Source organism: Emys orbicularis, chromosome 4, assembly GCF_028017835.1.
Source record: "Emys orbicularis isolate rEmyOrb1 chromosome 4, rEmyOrb1.hap1, whole genome shotgun sequence".
NCBI lineage: Eukaryota > Metazoa > Chordata > Testudines > Emydidae > Emys > Emys orbicularis.
This window is the reverse complement of record NC_088686.1, coordinates 46,786,804-46,806,929: the sequence shown is the minus strand read 5'-3', so window position 1 is coordinate 46,806,929 and position 20,126 is coordinate 46,786,804. Positions and strand designations below refer to the sequence as shown.

At 41.7% G+C, this 20,126-nt stretch overlaps 1 protein-coding gene across 1 annotated transcript in view; it reads right to left on the bottom strand.

Moving 5' to 3' along the window:
• Window positions 1-20,126, bottom strand: part of SLC25A21 (solute carrier family 25 member 21) — a 358,445-nt gene that overhangs the window by 124,321 nt on the left and 213,998 nt on the right. The window contains exon 2 of the mRNA XM_065403051.1: window positions 10,058-10,106. Coding sequence (XP_065259123.1) covers window positions 10,058-10,106 — 49 coding nt within the window. The remainder of the gene's footprint in view (window positions 1-10,057; window positions 10,107-20,126) is intronic.

The following is a 20,126-nucleotide window of genomic DNA, read 5'->3' as shown; positions in this document are numbered from 1 at the left end:
TGGGATGAAATGTCATGGAAAGTTCAGCCCAAATATTAAGAAAAAGCTTTCTGGCAGAAATGTATTAGACTGTATAATAGCCTCCTGAGGGACATGGTGGGAGCTCTGTCATTTGGCACATTTAAAACTTGACTGGACAAAACACTAGTAGTTGTACAGTTGACAACAATCCTGTGCTAGCAGGTGGATGGACATGCCAATCTAATATGCATCTCCCAGCTCTAGAATCTATGGGTCAAATTGAGAAATGATATATAAGGTTGTCTACATTGGATTCCATTACATTCAGGCTCCCTCAGACCTAATGATACCCACTCTGCCTAAAGGGGGCCTAAATTGGTTAATTTACACAACAGGAGTTTGACAATGGTGTAAATTAAAGAAATTGACACTACTTCTACCTACACCTTCTTCCAGTTCTTTGGTGTGTAAGTTACACCAGTTTGGACCCCGCTACACAGGGATAGAGTGGGTGTCATCAGGTCTGAAGGAGTCTAAATGAGTCAAATGGGATATAATTTATACAACCCTACACGTCACTTTTGAATTTGACTCTATGAATCCACCTAGCTGCTCAATCTCATCCCCTCTGATCAGACTCCCATTCCTCTCTTTTCCTCCATGATCACATTCTCTGTCATTGGACAAACCCTTGTATCAAACTTGCATTGTTTTGTGACTCAATACCAGCAAGAATTCATCTCTGTAAAGGTCATTAATGACACTGTCATCATATGTTAATTTGTTTAGAGCGAGAACTACTTATCTGGATCAAAGTGCTATACACAAATCAAATGAACAATCACAAATAAATAAGACACTGCTAACCAAATCTATTTTTTTTTAAAAATCTTGAACTGAAAGGTAAATGGCTCAGGGGATTTGTAATGGGATATAGAGCTTGATCATAGCTAGTTCACTGGTTAAAACCTATCTCAGGTAGATAGTGATCAAAAACTGATATACCATCTGCCAGCTATTGTGTGTTCCACTTTAAATTAGTTTGGTAGTCTCAATATATTTCCTAGTGAAATGATGGTACTCTAGAACCCCCACTATAACTGGCATACCTGTTACAGTTGTAGTAGAGAGGCCAAGGACTAAACAGACTATAGAAACTGAACACCCTTCTGAACCCTAGAGGTGGTTTCCCATAAGAACGGCCATTTTGGGTCAGACCAATGGTCCATCTAGCCCACTATTCTGTCTTTTGACAGTGGCCGATGCCAGATGCTTCAGAGGAAATGAACAGAACAGGGCAATTTTCGAGTGATCCATCCCCTGTAGTTCAGTCCCAGCTTCTGGCAGTTGGCGGTTTAGGGACACTCAGAGCAACTTCCCCTTCTGAATCAAGGAAGATACTTTGTACCAGTGCAAGCATGGGGTTGCCATGGGTTTACCAACCCAGGGATTTCCTGAGATCTGTCTGTACCTTGAGACACTACAGAAAGGAGTGTCCAAGTATCCGCATGGCTCCACACTTCATCCTTTCCCTTTCTTCCTTGGTAGCATCACTCCCAGATGATCCCTGCCTGCAGCTGCACCGAAACCTTCTTCAGAGATCGAACTGTATGGAGGTGGAGATATTCCTGTTACTTGTGGGCAGATTTCTAACTGGAAATGCAGCCATTCTCCACAGGAGCTTGTTTTGGAGAGCACCTGGTCTCTGGCTCTTTCTCTTTCCTGCATCTGCCCTCTCAGAGCCATATGAAGGGATTTTGTCATGTCTGGAACTCAGGATAGAGCTCTTCACTACCACCACAATGTTGGGCCATTTTTGTCACAGTCATATATGGGAGAGGATGCTATGTATGCTACATAATGAAAGGAAATATTTTCATGAAATTAAATTAAAAAAAAGAAAACCAGAATTTTTTGGACGTATACCAGGAGTACACAATGTGCAGTCCATGGTCATCCTCTCCTTGTAACTGCAACATGAGGACAGAGCTAATCAACTGCAGGTTTTTCCACTGCTAGTGAATGCAAACATCAAGCAATTTCCCCTTCTGTATCAAGGAAGATACCCACCAACGCAAGCAAAAGTGCCTGTGTGCTTTTTTATACATACATTTATATATATATATATATATATATGCAGATTATAGAAGGGAAACCCTCAGGCTCCTGTCAAATTACTAATGCTGCCGTTGTAATTGCCAAGAAATGTTTATACAAAAGGGGTACCCGATCTTTGCAAGTATTGGAATGATAAACATACAAAGAGCATTGTGCTATTGCATTAGACTGAAAGCAAAACATGCTTTAAAGGGAAGTGACGTGCTACTCTAGCTGTATTGTCCATTCAGGGTGAAATGCGAGATAAAAAGTGCATAAACCTGTGGAGTAAATTCAATGTTTAAAATTTTCCCAGTGTCCATAATCTAAAGTCTCGTTAATGGTAAGCCAGGTAAGGAATTTTAAAAAATACTGACTTGTCTTGAAAAAGTGTCCTTTTAGCATGCTTTCAATCTGTTCCCGTATCATCTTCAGTGAAGAGTACTTCCAGATATGGGCCAAGTGTGCAAAAACCTGGCACTTGTGGTATTTTAAATGAAAGGAAAAGGGTGGCAGAGATAGACCAAAACAAATGCCCCAAATCCAAATATGGCCAGGTTTGATTCAGAGCACTAGATCTGGACCACTCCCTGTGGTTTTGGATTCAACCAGATTCCAAAACTGCCGGGGGACTTCTCCACATCCAGGTCTGTGCTGGGGAGGAAATAAATAAGAATAACTATCGCTGATGTCTTGCCCTTAGTCCCAGTGCCTGCTCAGGAATCCCTTTCTTCTTGCCACTGTGAAAGCCTTTTAATCTGCTTCCCTTCCTCCCAAAAAGTTCACTTCACCACCTGCTAATGCTTCTCTCTCCATTTCTCCCAAGGGGGTCCCTTCACTTGCTTCCTACCCTCAGGGCTTGTCTTCACTACCCGCCTGGATCGGCGGGTAGAAATCGATCTCTCGGGGATTGAATTATCGCGTCTTGTCGGGACACGACAATTGATCCCCGAATTGATGCGCGTACTCCACCAGCGCAGGTAGGAGTAAGCGCCGTCGACGGGGGAGCCGCGGCGGTCGATTTGCCGCCGTCCTCACAGCGGGGTAAGTCAGCTCGGATACGTCGAATTCAGCTACGCTATTCGTGTAGCTGAATTTGCGTATCTTAAATCAATCCCCCCCACCCCCAGTGTAGACCTAGCCTCAGTGGCTTCCCTTCCTGTCAGTGCAAGGGGACTGGCCACCTGTATATTTCTAATATGCAGATATCTATTGAGGATTCTGGAGTTTTCATTTATTTTATGGTATTCCCCTGACAGCCCTAGAAACATGGCAAGGACCCTTTAAAGGGGAAATAGAGATTATTGTTCTATTTTGCGCATGTCAGATGTGTGCAAGGGATATTTGGCAGATATTTGCTGCAAGTCATAGGTGAATCAGGAAACTAAAACCAAGGGTGGTTTTTGTTTGGCCGTTGTAATGGCAAAATACAACAATTGAGGATTTGCCAAACCCAAAGCAGAGTCTTGTGAGCCCATTATCTCTAAAAGGAAGTGATTATTTTGCTAGATTTATTTCAATTGTTCAGAAAAGCACCTATTATTGATAAAACCACACACTGAACAATAAAACTCCAAAACAAAACACTACATTTGAGCATTGTCCACATAAGGACCCCCACCAATAAAATAAAAGTCTCCCCCAGCCATCCCAACTCACTCATCCCACCCTGTCAGGGAAGGCTTGGGAAAACAGGTCCAATAACATGCACTGAGGGACAACAAATCTAGGCTCTTTCAGAGCAGGGGGAAGTAAATTCTAGAATCAAGACCCTGTGACAGGGTGCTATTAGCAGCACCCTAATGGCTGACATTGCTGAAGGCAATTATACACTTTCTGTTGGGGGATTGTGAGCACCTGGGGGACAATCACTGGGTTAACAAGGTCATTGGGGGAATATAAGGGGATGAAACAGGAAGCAACTGGCAGCACAAGAGGAACTCAGAGTGTGAGCCTGGGCTTGGGAACCCAGTGTGCGTTTGTAACTGTGAAACCATCTCAACTGGCCAGGGAGTGAGGTTCTCCAGGTAGCGAAGGAGGTGCCCTGTGACAGGGCTCTTCACCAAAAATACCCTGGTTTAAAAAATGCAACTGTAAAGCTCCTCTGTTTAATGACCACAAATGCCCCAGTATCACATGAACAGACGTGAAACCAGCATTTGTATAAACTATATACATGGTATGTCTGCGCATACAAACAGGAATCACTTTGCCCAGCACTGCAAAATGCAGCATCTGTTTAACAGTGCACATCAATACTGTTCTTCAGTTCAGGGCAGGATTTAAATTGGAGTAGCAAATATAGTTGGAACTATTAGTCCATGTGCCCTTATTAATTCCTAACAGATTGTTTTCCTTCTTACAAAGCACAAATCACTGAGCTCTGGAGCACATCCACATCAAAATTATTGTTAACTTGAGATAAGTTCTTATTACATAAAACCTGGCACAAAGAATCTGTAAGGAAACATTCAAACTATTTAAATGCTGAATCCTGAATGCCAAAACCAGAAGATCAACTACAGCATGCATGAGGATCCCGTGAGTGAGTATATCCAAGTTCACTGATAAATCAAGTAAGATACAAGTGAAAAGCCTTGAGGTCTGGCAGAAATAAGTTGATTAAGAACCTAATCAAAGCTGGTTGGTCAAATAACCTGAACTAAACCCAGGTCAACATGAACCAAGTAAATTATGATCATGTACAGATAGTAATATTGGGTAAGGACAATGCACTCAGGTATGTTAGAAAGAAATGAAATCAGATGACTATTGTTATCAATCTTTTACTCTAAGCCAAGGCTTTTCAGAACAGGCTCCACTACTACTCACTTGAATGAAAAAGACCAGAAATCAAAGTGGAATTAATGATATAAAAGGAAGGAGCTCATGCAAAACAACAGATGGAATGAGATCGGAAACACATGTAGTAAGCTGAACTCTTCTAATATGAGCAAAAATGACAGAAATTGGAACAAGAGGCAGGGGGAGGAAATCACCAGTAGATAAGTTTCTGACTGGGGCTAGTAGGAAAGTTCATATCTGGACTTGGATCCTCTCTTAACTTTTCCAACGATCAGGGGGTTTTGAATCCAGGGTGTTGGTTTAGCTTGTTACAAAGATATCAGTCAGCCATGAAATCTAAATCACAAAATGGATCAAAACTTTCCCAAAATTTGTGGGCTGGAGTTTCAGTCTCAGGTTTTTGATGCAGGCCTTTGTCTACTCTTGAGCATGTAAGAGACAGAATGGCATTTTCTCATTTACACTGAGGTGACTGTAACACTGCACCCTCTCTCACTGTCCTCTGATGCCACAGAAACCCCTCAGTGGCAACTTTGTGTGAATTGATTTATATTCCCATCACCAACACCAGTTGCCTTGTGCAGCAAAGTATTTACAGTGATTCTCGTCCTTTAGCTCTTACCCACAGGGCCAGGGAAGAACAGAGGTCTCTCTTCCTCAAGATCTCAGAGCATACTGGGCTCAGCCAGCCCTAGTCCTCTCTCCTTACTTCTTCCCTGTGTCTTCTTTTATACCCCGCAGCTGATGGCTAATTGGTTCCTCAGTTCTCCCAGACTGATCAGCTAATTAGCTGCATCTCCCCAATGAGCCTTCCCCAGGGGAGATGTTTGGTGCCTAAGAGATCAGAGTGCTGGCTCACCTGTTAGCTTCCAGCCCTCTGTCACACACTTCCCCAGTTGTCGAACGCTGAGGTTCCCTTTCCCTCATGCCCTCCCTTCTTTAGAGGAGGCACCAGGTGTCTGTTTCCTGCACTATCCTCCAGGGGAGTCATCTCGTCTACACCCACAGAAGTCATATTTCATAGAGGAGGAACATCTCCATAATTCAGTTTCAGCCCCCTGGTCTTCATACTAGGGGCAATTCGAAGGTCTAATCTCCTCCCATTCACCCTTTTCATTTTGGGTCAGGGTGAATCCCTTCATCTCCTTTCTCTATGGTCTCTTGTTCTCCTAGTCCTACCAACATATCTCATAGTTCCTCCTCTCAAGGCCATGGTAGCAAACATTCTGTGGACAGCCCATCCTCCTCTATAGTTTTGGGCTTCCTTCCCCCGCCCCCCCCCGCAATGCCTGCTTGGCCAGTTCTTCCCTTTTTCCATTTTCTCGTCAGGAACATTCATTTCCCTCTTTCACCCCCTGGCTTGTATCTTGTTGTCTAGGGTTCTTCTGTTCCCCTACTTCAAGCCATTTCTTCATCTTCCTCGGTGGCTCAGTTCCCTTCTGCCATGGACACTAGATGCCTACTTTGTTCCTAAACAGGAAGGAGTTCCAGTTCATCCCTAATACCAACAGATGGGGCAACTTATCCACAACTCCAAGCTGTTTCTATCTCAACTTAACCTGGACCTCTAGGGATATCTTGGCCATTGGGTAGAGTCTTCTCTCCCCGTGGATGCACTCCAGACTCAGCCTTTCCCTGATAGGATCCAGTGTGACTTTACCACATCTTTCCTAGCCAATGAACACCTGGCCACTCTCAAGATGGTTGCCTTTTGTTTTAATAAATACGTTGGAGAAGGAAGTTCCCGCCTGAGATTATTTTGAATCTCAGGAAACGCTTATGATAATGGTTTGGATTTTTTGTGACAATATTTTGCAATACGTTTGCTGTATTTAATAATTTTCTATTATTGTGCAATAATAATATGATCATTTATCCGTAGCAGGTTTTGAAGAAGGGACAAGATATAAAAATATGTTCTTGTAAACTATAAACAAGCAACGTGCTCAGTGGAGTTATTTCCTGCTAAATGTACATTTGAAAATAATTTTGTTTCATTCTGCATTAGGACACCAAAGAAGATCTCAAATCTGAGGAATTCATCTAAGTTACTATACATAGAAAGAAACAGAAAGTTCTCTCTCTCTCTTTGTTATTTTAGCCCAGTGTATCCCACTTCCTCTTCCAAATGAAATGATATACCCAGTTGGAAGACTATTGCTGTACTTTCCAACAAAAGAAGGCCTAAACAGCCCATGGTGCATTTGTTAATCTCACAGCAAATCTTTTGTTACCTTTTTTTTTCTTAATTGGATTATCCTTATGGAAGATAAAGCAGTCAGTAGAATAAATAAAGTATTGGATCCCTATAGTCTCTCTGATGGCTACAACAAACTTTCATTAACGTTGATAAAAGTTACTTGTATCCTGTGGGTGGGTGGGGAGTGAGGATTCCAGTTGCTAAGAACTTCTAGATAGTGATCCTGTCAAAATACAGAAGGTCAGTTTTTTTTTTTTTAACTAAAAAACCTTGATGATCTCACTTTAATGGAAGACTGGTGAACTGACGGGTATCCTAGTCTGAATGAATAATCACTTTTGCTTCTCCTTCTGCTTAGCCTTGATTGAAGGGAGGTATCATACTTTTCACCCATCAGACTTACCAACGTGTGGCACAGAAATGATTTTGTAATACTTATTATTTTTGAGCTAAATATAGTAAAGTGTTTTTCCAACTAGAAAGCTGCAGTTTGTGCCAGATTGGTATATGTGTTAGTTCAAACAAATGTACCAATATCATAACTTCACAATGTTTTATTGTTGGGAAAATGAACACTTGTGCAACAACTGACAGAAACTGTTTGAGGGATAATTAAGCTAGTTATGGGAATTTTGGGGAGACAAAAGGAAACCTGCTAATGGAAAATTGTTTGGGGGCACGAGGATTTGGGCCAAATATATAAAGTTAGGCCAAGCTGTAACTGGAGGCCCAAACTTATCAGTGTTTGAGTAGCTTTATGTCCAGTGTTAGAGTTTTGGCTCATCCTCACAAACAGGTTTGAAAGGGTAAAATACCTGCACAAAAGTTTCACTTTCCCCACTCCAGATCTTCCAATGGAATCCTGTCAGCATAAAGCTGACGTGTAAAAAGTGGTGAATTAGGTCCAATAACGTCCAACTACGGGGCACCACCATGAAATTTCATCATTTTCAGACATACCATGTTAAAGAAAAGGTACATCCAAAAACAACATTGCAACATTAGAAGACACAGAGTTTGTGACTAGAGCTGGGTAAACAATGCAAAATAAATAAATAAGTAAAAATTAAAAATTATGTTAATATTTGCTCGGATTTATAAGTGAATTCAATTCACATTCCCTATGCTTGCTCTCTTTTTGTTCACTCCCTCAAATATTTGTGCAGTTGAGTTTTACTGGCATCAGTGTTCCTGGAAAGCAAATTTCAAAGTTGCAAGTGAAAGTATTCACAGAAATTGTGAACTTTTGATTAGGGTGCAAGTATTTGCTTTGGATATGGTTGTGTATCATCCTATCAGGGAACGGAAACCATACCTTGTTCCTTATCAGAGCAATCATAACTGTATGACCCAAGATGTTTGCCCAGAGATTAGCAGATTGTCTTAACGGTTGGTTAAAGCCTAATATGCAGAGTGTGGATGAAATTATGGACTCCAGAATTCTGGAGCAATTTCTACAAGGCCTTCCTGAGAACGTAAGTGTCTGGGTTGGTTAGGAGGCTTCAATTCAAAACCCTGGAGGCGAAGGTCAAACTCACAGAGGAGTTTGAGGAAGCAGATTTTCCCTGACAGGTACATTGTCCATTTAATAAACCTGAACTAGAAAAGAAGTTCAGATTTATTATCCTGGGGTGAAGCCTGCAGAGAAGAAAATGGAGAACAGAGGAACTGTTTTGGGGAGATGGGAAATTATCTGCTACCAGTGTGAGAGACAGGCCCCTATACAGACTGTGAACTGTCTGAATTTTGTGGTTGGACTGGGACCTTTGGGTGAGTGCCAGAGAATATTCAAGCAAACAGAAAATGCGTAAGAATCAAGCAAGTATGCACAGCCACAAATCCACAAGATGTGGGCCTCTGGCATTGTCTTGATGTTCCTCTGGAGTGCTAACCCAGTTCAACCAAAGATTCACTAATCTTAAAAAGTCACATTGTCCCCTTTGTAAAAAACATAGAGCAGAAAGTGCAGAACTCCACAAAAATGCACTACATAGCAGAGTTGCATCAGTTTCTATATGTACATAATGTTCCCATCCAGTCAAGAGAAAAAACGTTGTAGTAACTGGAAGTGGCTATGTCACTGAAGAGACCAAGAATTGTGGATACTGTTCTGAGGAAAATTCAGAGAAAATTCCTAATATGGAATCACTTCCTTCTCCAGAGTCCTTAGTGTAATTATAAAAAACAAGCAGAAAATATCTTTACAAACTTTCAATATCACTTTAAGCATCCCAGAGAACTGCTGTCTCTTTTTCCTGCTTCAGGCACCTCCTTCAATTCTCACCTTTCAACTGGCGATGCTAGCACTTTACTACGGTCAGTTTAACAAATAGTTGGCACTAGTAATGTCTACATTTGTTACGTTATGAATTCAGATGTCAAGCTCCAATAGCCAGAAATCCAATACCACAGATTTTTTTTCTTCTAAATGAACAATATGATAGAACAGAAATTTTAGGACAATTTTTTTTTAAATTGGTCACCATGTGTACTCACAAAAACACAAATTTGTATGGCTAATGCAGGAAAATGGGGGCAAAGTATAGTTGGTGTGAAATAACCCAATTTTCACGTGCTAATTTGGGGAACATCCTTTTGTACTAACTTTTGAAAGCATGACCCATTGCAGCAGATCTCAAAAATATTTCTAAGGCAATATGGCACTTTAGTTTCAAATAAAAACATTACTTGAGATGATGAATACAGTAAGCAAATTTAAATGTTCAACTTTTATTTAATAGGATCTCCTTTTGCTATTATTTGAAGACGGTATTTCATAAAAAGTATTTAACACCTTCAGATGACCTCTAACCAGAAATGCATCATGCTACTCAATTTCTGTCTATCAAGTGCTGTAAAAAACAGTAAGTAAACATAAATGCCATTAAAGGGAGAAGTTATCTTACTTGGACAAGTTCTAGCATTAAATTTTCTGACAGCTCCCAATTTGGACATTTTCCAGTGTCAATAAAACTTGTTCAAGCAGAACCTTACCTGGTTTTCACTACATCAAGAGGGTGCATGAGGCAAATTTCTACAAGACCTGTAAGATGATAAAGAAGAGAGGCCCAATCAACATTTGTAAAAACAGCAGTCTTTGTTGCACTGACCCCAATGGTTTTCTAAGTGTGAACGTTAAAATAGAAAGCTCAGTACAATGAAGGAAACTAAGCTAAAAGCTGAGGGCAAAGTACAAAAACGTATATTACATAGTAAAGGTGCTCTTCTGAAATATATTCCACACAGATTTAAAAAAAAATACTTATGGAAAAGTAAGCTCTTTCCTCTCAAACAACTAAATAGATTAACTTTCAATGACCACTCAATAACAAGAAGACATACATAAATATAGGGGCTGAGTATTACTATTAGTATTAAAAACTCAATGTACTGAACCATTATTCCCAAGAACTAAACTTATTCTGTGGTAACAGTTTTGATTATTTTTTAAATCGACTATTACCGGTTTCATCATTTGTAAAAGTGAGGGGTTTTTTTCTGTACCATTTTGGCCAATATAATGCAACACTTAGATCAGAGGGCAGACCAAAGATGTTGATAGCAGTCACCGTAGACACATTTTGAGGTAGTAAGTTTTGGTGATGAGCTATTCATGATAACAGTGGGAAAGTGGGGGATACAAACTATATGCTCCATTTTAATTCCTGTTGCTCACCATTCTATAACTGGGACACCTGAAAAAACCCACTGGCATCATGGACAAATAGAATTCAATGAATTCTCATTTTTCTTGGAAGGAAAATTAATTTCCTCTAAAGGAAAATATAAAGCTTAAGTAGAGAAGAAGATAGTCCCAGTGCATCACAGGCACGTGTAGTCATTCCCAGTGCAGATGCAATTACTGACCCTTGAAGTAAGAGCACTTCTCTTATCTACAAGTTGTTATACACTCTACTCTTCTAGCACACATCAGAGCTCCTTGACATCTTCTTGCCATTTTCTACATTCACCTGCTTCATGTCCATCTATATGCCTCCCATTCCAAACACCAACATACACCTCTACCCCAATATAACGCTGTCTTCGGGAGCCAAAAAATCTTACCGCATTATAGGTGAAACCGCGTTATATCAAACTTGCTTTGATCTGCCAGAGTGCGCAGCCTCCCCCTCCCTCCCCCCCCCCCCCCCGGAGCACTGCTTTACTGCATTATATCTGAATTCATGTTATATTGGGTCACATTATATAGGGGTAGAGGTGTACCAGAAACAACTGTACTGATCGGTCCACAACAAAAGTGCATTGCTGGGATTTGAAACAGATTTGTGTAGAAGGTTGATACCAAGCCACTACGTCCCCTTTAAAAGCTCTTTTAAAATATGAAAAAATGGAAGGGTAAAAGTGTGTGCTCACATGCATGATATGAGGTGATTACATGTTTTTGGGAACTATGGTGTCCTGTCTTATTGAGTCTCTTTTTGTTGGCTTCCACAGTTTCCCGTGTTTGACCAAAAATAACTAGTTTTTATGTTTTAAAGTTAAAAAAAATCAAAGAAAGGATTTTCAGGACTATTCATTTTTAACATGATTTGAATTTCTCTGCTTCATCTATTTGCTATTTTAGTGACAAGCAACTTGCAATCAACCTGTAATGCTGTATGCAATGTATAGCAGGAAGCTGAATGAAAAACCACCAGTCTAAGGCTGTAGCTGAAAAGTCAAGCATACAAGTGTCAGGAAATTCAAATGTTAAGCTTTCTACAGGAGCCTTTATTCTGTTACACTATTCATGCAGTTCAGACTGTGCATACATTTAACAAATAGCCTGTGAATATATTCTTCTTTACCAAGGAAATCCGAAATTAAAAATACTGAGTTGAAATGGGAGTTTTGCTATTGACTTAAATGGAGCCATGATTCCAATCACTACGTCTTTGCTAATACTTTGCTAACATTAATCTAAAGACTTTACTTTTTGAATTTATCACCTTAAAATTGCATTAAAATTTGATTTTGCATTTAATTTTTCCTTTGTTGTGTTGTTGTTTAAAAACTAGAAAGGGAAAAAAGCCTGGTTAAGTTGTTCACACAGGGTGTCTTTCACTGATGCATCATTAACTCCTTAACAACCTTAATTTTTTAGGCCCTGCTTCATTCAGGAAAGCATTTAAGCATGTGGTTAAATCCCACTTAATTCCACGGAATTTAAGTATCTACTTAAGTGCTTTCCTGAATAAGACCTGGACACCGTAAAGTCTAAGGCCCAGATACTGCTACCACTGACTTCAGTGGCATAGGACCTGGTCCCAATTAAGGTGTCCTTATACAGTTATTGGCCTCTGAAACCTAAAGCAATTCATTGTGTGCCAGACATTTTCAACCACTTTTACTTTCTCCAAAACACAAAGAGAAATTGTTCTAATATCTATGAGTGAAAATTTAATTTTTCAGCGTTCACAACTCGAAGTATTAAACCAATTTAATGTAGCATTGGGCCATGACGGTGCAGCAGACGCAGCATGGCTGGACCTGTCAGTGGGGCTCTTTACAGGTGCAAAGATCTGCTTGCATGAAGTCTATTGTAGAATCAGGGTCTTGAGTTCTTTTTTCCCCAAACACTGAACTAAGCTTGGCTTATAGTCAATGTTTCTAGCTTCAACTACTTCTGAGCTATTAAAATACAAACTTTCAAGTAGAACAAATCAGAAAAGTGTATTTTCTTCACACTTAAGTAAATAAAATTGGATTCAAACTCCAAACATTTTTTTCAAACTTCCCATAAAATCTAGGCATAGCAGTTCCTACATACAATATGATATGTAACTGAGCAAAACATTTAAACTATTAAACAAATAGCATGGAGGAAATTCTTTCCATTTCAATTATTTTGTCAGCTGCTACACTACGATATCCTAATTTCCTTGTGGTTAATATAGAAGTACAAAAAAAATGCATATCGGTACAGTATTATGGTATGGTATGACTTGTCCATGAAATTAAGGGTGATTTTTTAAAAGTGACCTTTTGTTTATAACACACCTGACCAACAATTCCTCTCTGTCCATTTCAGCTAAAAAAAATTCGTATTTTCTGTTGGTATATGTGTCTCAAAATATGAGAGATTTTCTATTTATATAATAATACTGCTAATAATTTAGGCTCCAATCCTGCAAAGACTTGAGTATATACTTAATTATAAGCACATGTGTAGTTCCTTTGAGTCAGTTGCAGGACTTGAGCCATAATTCTGAAGTAAAGAAAGCTAAGAGGATCAACCAAATGTAATCACAGACACACCTATACACCCTCATATGATTAGAACTTCCATCCTCATATTTGTTTCACATTCGCATCCAGAGGCCCCTTCAGGATCAGATCTCCACTATGCTGGTGCTGTACAAATTAAGAGCTTAATCCTGCCCATATTTATGCAGGTATTCAAAGTTATTATGAACATAAATGGTTGCAGAATCAGGGCCTAATTAAAGAAAAGTTGAGACAACTGGTGTAATAAAAAACAGAGAAGGCACACAAGAAATTAAGACAAGGGGAAGAGTAATAGGAACATGTGGTTAAAAGACTAATTTAATTACATTGCACTGATTCTAAACTAGATTTTGTGGACTCGTTTTATTTACTTTAGATTTCTTTTAAAAAACCTGCACACACTTTATTTTATACTGTTACTTCGAATAGTGATTACTCCGTATTTCAAGATACAAAAGTATTTGTTATATTTCCATGAAATATCATTTGTTCAAAATCTTGGTCAAAGTATTAAACAAAACATCTCAGAGCAGCTGTTTTATATACTGCTGTGGAGGTATTTAAGTCTGTATACCTACACCAATTTTTGGACATGTTGACAAAATAACAAGGTTTCCTCCCTTCTCAACTATAGCTCTATGGAAAGTTTATGGAACATACAAAACTTGCTAGATAGCTATTTTTATCTCAGCCATCAATATATCTGAATGTCTACATGAAATTAATATTCAGTTATTGTTTTTTCCTACTTTCTTCTCGCCTCTCCATCCCCTCCCCCACCATATAAGAATTTATTTTTCCAGGCTGAATTAAAGGGAGGAAACACAAGTAGTACATGCCCAGATCATTAATATATACTGGCAGGGACATGAAGTAAGAGTAGCAGCAGTTCAACGTTGTTTTTAATCATATTTTTCTGGAAAGCAAGAATCGCAATGTTATTCCTAAATCAGCTAGGTTGCTTATTCCCCCCACTCCCCACTTATTATAATTTTCATTGCTCATGCATGGCTTGTATTGCACTAAACTAAGAACCAAATTACATGTCAGATGGGGGAACCGAGAACCCAGGTTTTCTGTCGTTATTCTGTCCCACCACCTGTACAGAAACTGCTCCACAGCTGCCAACAGGTGCTTTACAAGTAGAGCTGCAGAAGAGTGTCTAGCATTGGCGGGAAGGGTATGACCTGTGACTTTTCTTTCCCTCCTACCCTTCCCCAATTTTTGATCTTCCATCTTGCACTGGCAGGAATGCTTGGTGGTAGGGGGCCAAGCATTTGTTCACCATACACTGTTTTTACACATTCATGTCCATTTTGGGAGAAAACTGTACTGTGCCAGAATTTGGCTCTACTTTCTTGGTCCTCACAGGACAATTTTTAATTCAGGCATTTTTCCAGCAATTGAATCACATGAATTCCAAGTTCTTTGGCAAGAAATATGTTTTGATAACTTCAAGATTCTATTAGTTATCTGCGTTTCTCAAAGGATAAAAATCTTTCCTTTGTTCTCATCATTTTATTATGCACTAAGTTTTAAACAGCGCATAGGTAGTCCATTTCACCAGACAGCAGTCTGCAAAATAGCTAAGGATTGTTACATAGTGTTCTAAAAAGCACTAAAAAGAGAGCAAACTGCAAGACTCCAATGGAACAGCTACAAACACAAGCTACATTTTTCCATTTACCATAGTAGTCATGCAAATCATTACAACATCTCACTTGATAGCCTGCCCAGAAATTGTGGTGGCCCTACTAAATTACAAGCAATCTGAGATGTGCATAGGAATAAAATATATTGCACTTTGTCACAAAACTCATGCACATTAGCTGGAGAAAGTCTGACAGTGCTATGAATAACTAAAGTTGCTAAATATGCAATCCCATGCTGCAATGTAATCTAGCTATTCATACTAGATAGCTGCTGTTTACCAATTCTGATTCTATGATAAGATGGTATTTTAATACTGCTAGGGACACAGATATTCCAAAAGCATGCTCTGATTGGCCCGTGGGAACAGTTTAGTGATGTCAGATGCATCAATTAACAGTGGTGCACAAATGGAATCTCATCAGCAAATAAAGGGGAATCCACACAGCCATTGTGTTAAAACCATCCTACTGATTATTTTAAAGATTAGAAGCGACTCTCTTCAAAAGTTCCTGGTGCGCCTTGGCATCATCCTGAGGAACTGGCTGAGGGGACCCTGTGATAGCCTTGTCTGGCGACGATGAGGACGATGCCGGTGCCCCCGGAACCTCCACGTCCATTGGTGGTCCAGCAGCTTGCTCCCCTGGTCCTCCTGGAGGGGACCTTACCCCCCCGAAGTCTCCAGCACTGGATGGGGACGGGATACCGAGGCCGCTGGCCTCTCCAAGGCTCCCAACACCGATTGGGCAGCCTGGGAGGGTTGGGTGAACCCCCCAGGGTTCCACTGGTACCATGGCACTGGCCACTATGTTTGGGGCCATGGGACAGGTTTCAGTGCTGATAATGTAGTCAGCACCATTGGTACCAGCGGAGCAATCAGTTCCGGGCGACCAGGATCATGCCGAGCAGTGGCTCTTGTCCAACCAGTGTCGGTCGCTGCGTCCCGAAGCCGACTTGTCCAAGCGAGACTGTCTTGGTCGGGCTCTCAGGGATCGATGGCATTCGGCAGATCTGCATCAGATACCCAGCAATCCACGCCTCATGCTACTCGACCGGTACCGGGACTTTGAATGGGACCAGGAGCTACTACAAGCAAGTTGCCGGGAGGATCGTCCTGAGTAGGGAGACCTTCCTTTTGGAGATGGGTGATAGCCTGGCAATCGGCGGTCTCTGGTGCCCGATCGGTCCCGGGATCAGTCCCGGGTCCTTGAAGATGGTCGGGGCTGGTCCTGGAGTTCTTGCTGGATGGCATGTGCCTCAGAGGGTCTGCGCCAATCTATCGATGAAGTACACCTTGAGTCCCTCGATTGGTGCCCCCGGTGCGGGGACTGAAGAGGGCGCCGCTGAGCCTGCCTGTCCCGTCCTGAGGTGTGACAGCTGCAGGCGGGTGAATGCTGGTGGGACATCCCTCTCAATGGGGAACGGTACCGCTGAGGCAGGGACAAATGCATAGGTCCCAACGTGGGTTTTCCCCAAGACTGGGGTACTGCAGGAGCCAGTGAGAGCAGCACCGGAAGCATCAGGATCTCCTGAGCTGCTTGAAAGGCTTCAGGCGTTGACTGCACCTGAAGCTGGCCGGGGCCTGCACTGCTATCTGGAGTCGCAGGCAAGGCATGGGATGGGCTGCACTGCTTGACTTGAGCTGAGACCCAACTTCCCGAGGGGGATGTTGAGCTGCCCGACATGGTCTTGGCTCACCCCCTGCCCTCTCCTTTCCTTGGTGGGAGGTAGGAGATCTTCCCCTCACAGTCTTTTTCGGCTTCTTGACTGGAGCCGTGGAGGGAGACCGGTGCTGGCTTGTGGACGGCACCGGGGAAGCACTGCGCATGGAGGCTATGGTGCTCGGTGCAGAGTCGGACCGCTGCTCCGGTGCTGGAGTGAGTGCCGACTCCATTAGGAGCACTCTTAGATGGATATCGCACTCCGTCTTCGTCCTAGGTTTGAAGGTCTTGCAGATATGGCACTTGTCACTTATGTGCCCTTCGCCTAAGCACCTTAGGCAGCTGGCATGGGGATTGCTGACAGGCATAGGCTGTTTGCAGTGATCGCAGGGCTTATAGCCTGGGGACCAGGGCATGCCCTGACCCCCGGCTGGGTCCCATTCGGGACCAACAAAGAGTTCGAGAACTACTACTAAGTGTACCTAAGAAAACTACTAACTATGTATAATTATTTTACAGGATTTCAAAGTCTGCAAGAACAGAGAAGGAATCAATGCTAGCCGAAGCAGCAGACGTTCCAGCACCATCACTGGCGGCAAGAAGGAACTGAGAGTGGGGAGAGCCGGTGGGCACCACTCCAGAGGGCGCCAGAGCTGGTCCCCTACTGATACTGTTGAGGGAAAAACTTCCGGCACTGGTGCATATGGCGAGCACACACACCTAATATGGAAGGGACATGAGCAACGCATCTTGAAGAAGAGATGTGGTTCCACTCCAGTTCCAACATAGCACATGCCTTTTCCCTACTAAAAACTGTTTTCATTCTGGAAGGATACATACCTTTCCCAAATTGGCTGTTAAGATGTTTTGTAATTTATATTTAAAATTAGCAAGCTACAGACTCCAACGGCAGTATGTCACTCCATGGTGTGCATTATTTAGTGACTGTTGTACAACTTGGATGATTGAATTCACTTGGCCTATATCCTTCTGCTTTGTAGTACACCTGAAGCTAGCACCCATATAATGCACAACCTGGAGTGGTTTATTGCTGTATTAAAGGGGCTGTGAACATTGTGATTATCTGACTGGCTGTCTCAGTCTTTTGGATGATGTCATACTTACGTAGGATACCAATTCCCAATACCGCTAAGTTACAACCTCATCAGTGTAGAACTACAACAACAAAATGCTCCTATACCCATTATATTAATTGAGTAGGGAAAAAACAAAAACAAATAAGTGGGGAATATAGATAACAGAAGTAGCTGGATTGTACACATTTCAAAAATGGAATTCTTTATGCTTTTGGACCTTCTCTTGGGACAAACTCTGGCTCTGAACTCTGCATACACTCTAAAAGCTGTGGCCAGGAGGGAAGTGTGGGGTACAATTGATGCACATTAATATTTGCTCCTCAAAAAACTGTAGTTGAACCTCCCCAGGCTTTCTGTGCATTGTACTCTGTAGTGGACGCTCTAGTGCAGATCTGAGAGTTCAGGGAGCATCATCCATGTGTTTTAGTGCAGACACCCCGTTTAGTGCAGAAGTCATTACACCTCCTCCTCACCGTGTGTTACTCATTTTCCTGGAATAACATAGTCACCAAGGAAACACAACAGAATGGAGATTGCTCATAGAAAATGTGGCAATAAACACGCCAGGCACTGTATAGCTGGAACACTACGTATTTATCTTGGCCTTCGTAGAGATACAGTTACGATATAAGAAATGATAATAAATATTTTACTGTGTACCTTATATTTCCTTCTATGAAATATGTCTGACTCAAAAATCAATCAATCAATCAATCAATCAATCCTAAGGAAGTGTGAATTGTATTGATCTTTCTTTCCTAAAAGAAGCAAAAAACAAACAAACAAAAACAACTGTTACATATTTCCTTCTTAAAATCAGCTTACTTGTTGGCTAATGCAAGTTATCTGACAAGACAAATACTTCCAGCAGCCTCTAACTGACTGTAAAAAGCATTGTTTGGAGAATAATCAATGTCTGAAACACTAGGGTCCCAGCAGTCAATCTTCCATTATGAGTTCTATCCAGACTACATTTTTTTCATGGCTGCTGGCCCACTGCATCTGTGCAGACACATAAAGCTTTAACCTGTTCCCTCTCAGAAGCAGCCATAAAATGCCATTTTCAGCTTTATAGATATGGCTGTTAAAGCCCACTCCATCCACATATTGTGTCTTTCCCAGATGTAATATGTGTTAATTAGGCTCAAAAGAAAAGTGTACAGGGATGCTCTGAGCATGTTGGAAAAGATTTACATGACATTCACCTTCATTTTAAAAAATGACATTTACTTTAACTCTTGCCCATTATTCTGGTTAGCAGTGTGGTTTGGGATTAGCTAATGGGACCCTGGAGCTTCTGGCAAACATTAATTAATCTTTTAGGTAATAAGCCAAATCAATCCTTTCCTTAGAAAAATGTGTAAAAGTGGAAAGTTCTTTTAAAAAATGCTCCGTAATGGCAGTTAGCATTCAAGTAGAATGTTATCCCCAGAGACCTTGAATACACTGAAATAATGCATCATGCTAGAAAACATGTCAGCTAAGAAGATATTGAACACAATTTGCCCTTAGCATGGACAAGAATGTGTAAGTCCCCGCAGGTCTAAAACCCAGTCCTAGAGAGCTGCCAGGCAGCAAACATCTCCATGCTGCCAGCCAGCAGCAGCTGTAACTAGCTTGTGCTCCACTACTCATGACCCACTGTGGACACGGTCCCTGGGAAGTCCCACTCAGAAGGTCTGACAGGCAGCAGCCTCATGGCTCCTGCTCACTGCCCTGTATAAACCCAAGGGTCCTTCCAGGAAGTATCCAGGTAACTGAGTGGATTTCTTGCTGCCATCACCATTCATTCTCCTGAACAACTGGCTTCGACCTCAGTTTGATTTGGCTTTGCCTCCTGACCCAGACCCTGAAACCTGACTCAAACTCTGACCCTTGAAATCGATCCTGGCCTGGAACCTGACTGCAAACTCCTTCACAGTGTGGCCACATATCTGGACCGAGTCTTCCTCCCAGAATTTTTTAATGAGGACCACCAAAAATTGAGGGTGTTTATAAACCAATGCTGCCTACTGTTTCTACTCCACCTCCAGTCCTACCCCACTGACCAAGCAAAAAGTAGGACTCATTATTATCCTCCCGGTGGCAGATGCATTGGATTGGGCCTCACTACTACTCAAACGAGAGAGTTAGATGCAATTCCTTTAGGCATTTTCTGCCATATTTGATGATCCCCACTGTACCCGCTCGGCAGAGGCAGCCCTATGCCAACTCCAGCAGGGGCAAGCAGCAGCTTCCTCCTACACAGCCCACTTTGGCGACTAGTCTCTGACACCAAGTGGAACGAAGCGGCACAGCTCTACCAGTTCCATTGGGGACTACACAAGAAGATTAAGGACGAGTTAGCTCATGTGGAGGCCCTGATGCCTTCATCAACCTTGTCATACACATCGACAATAGGGCTCAGAGAGCAACATGAGGAAAGGA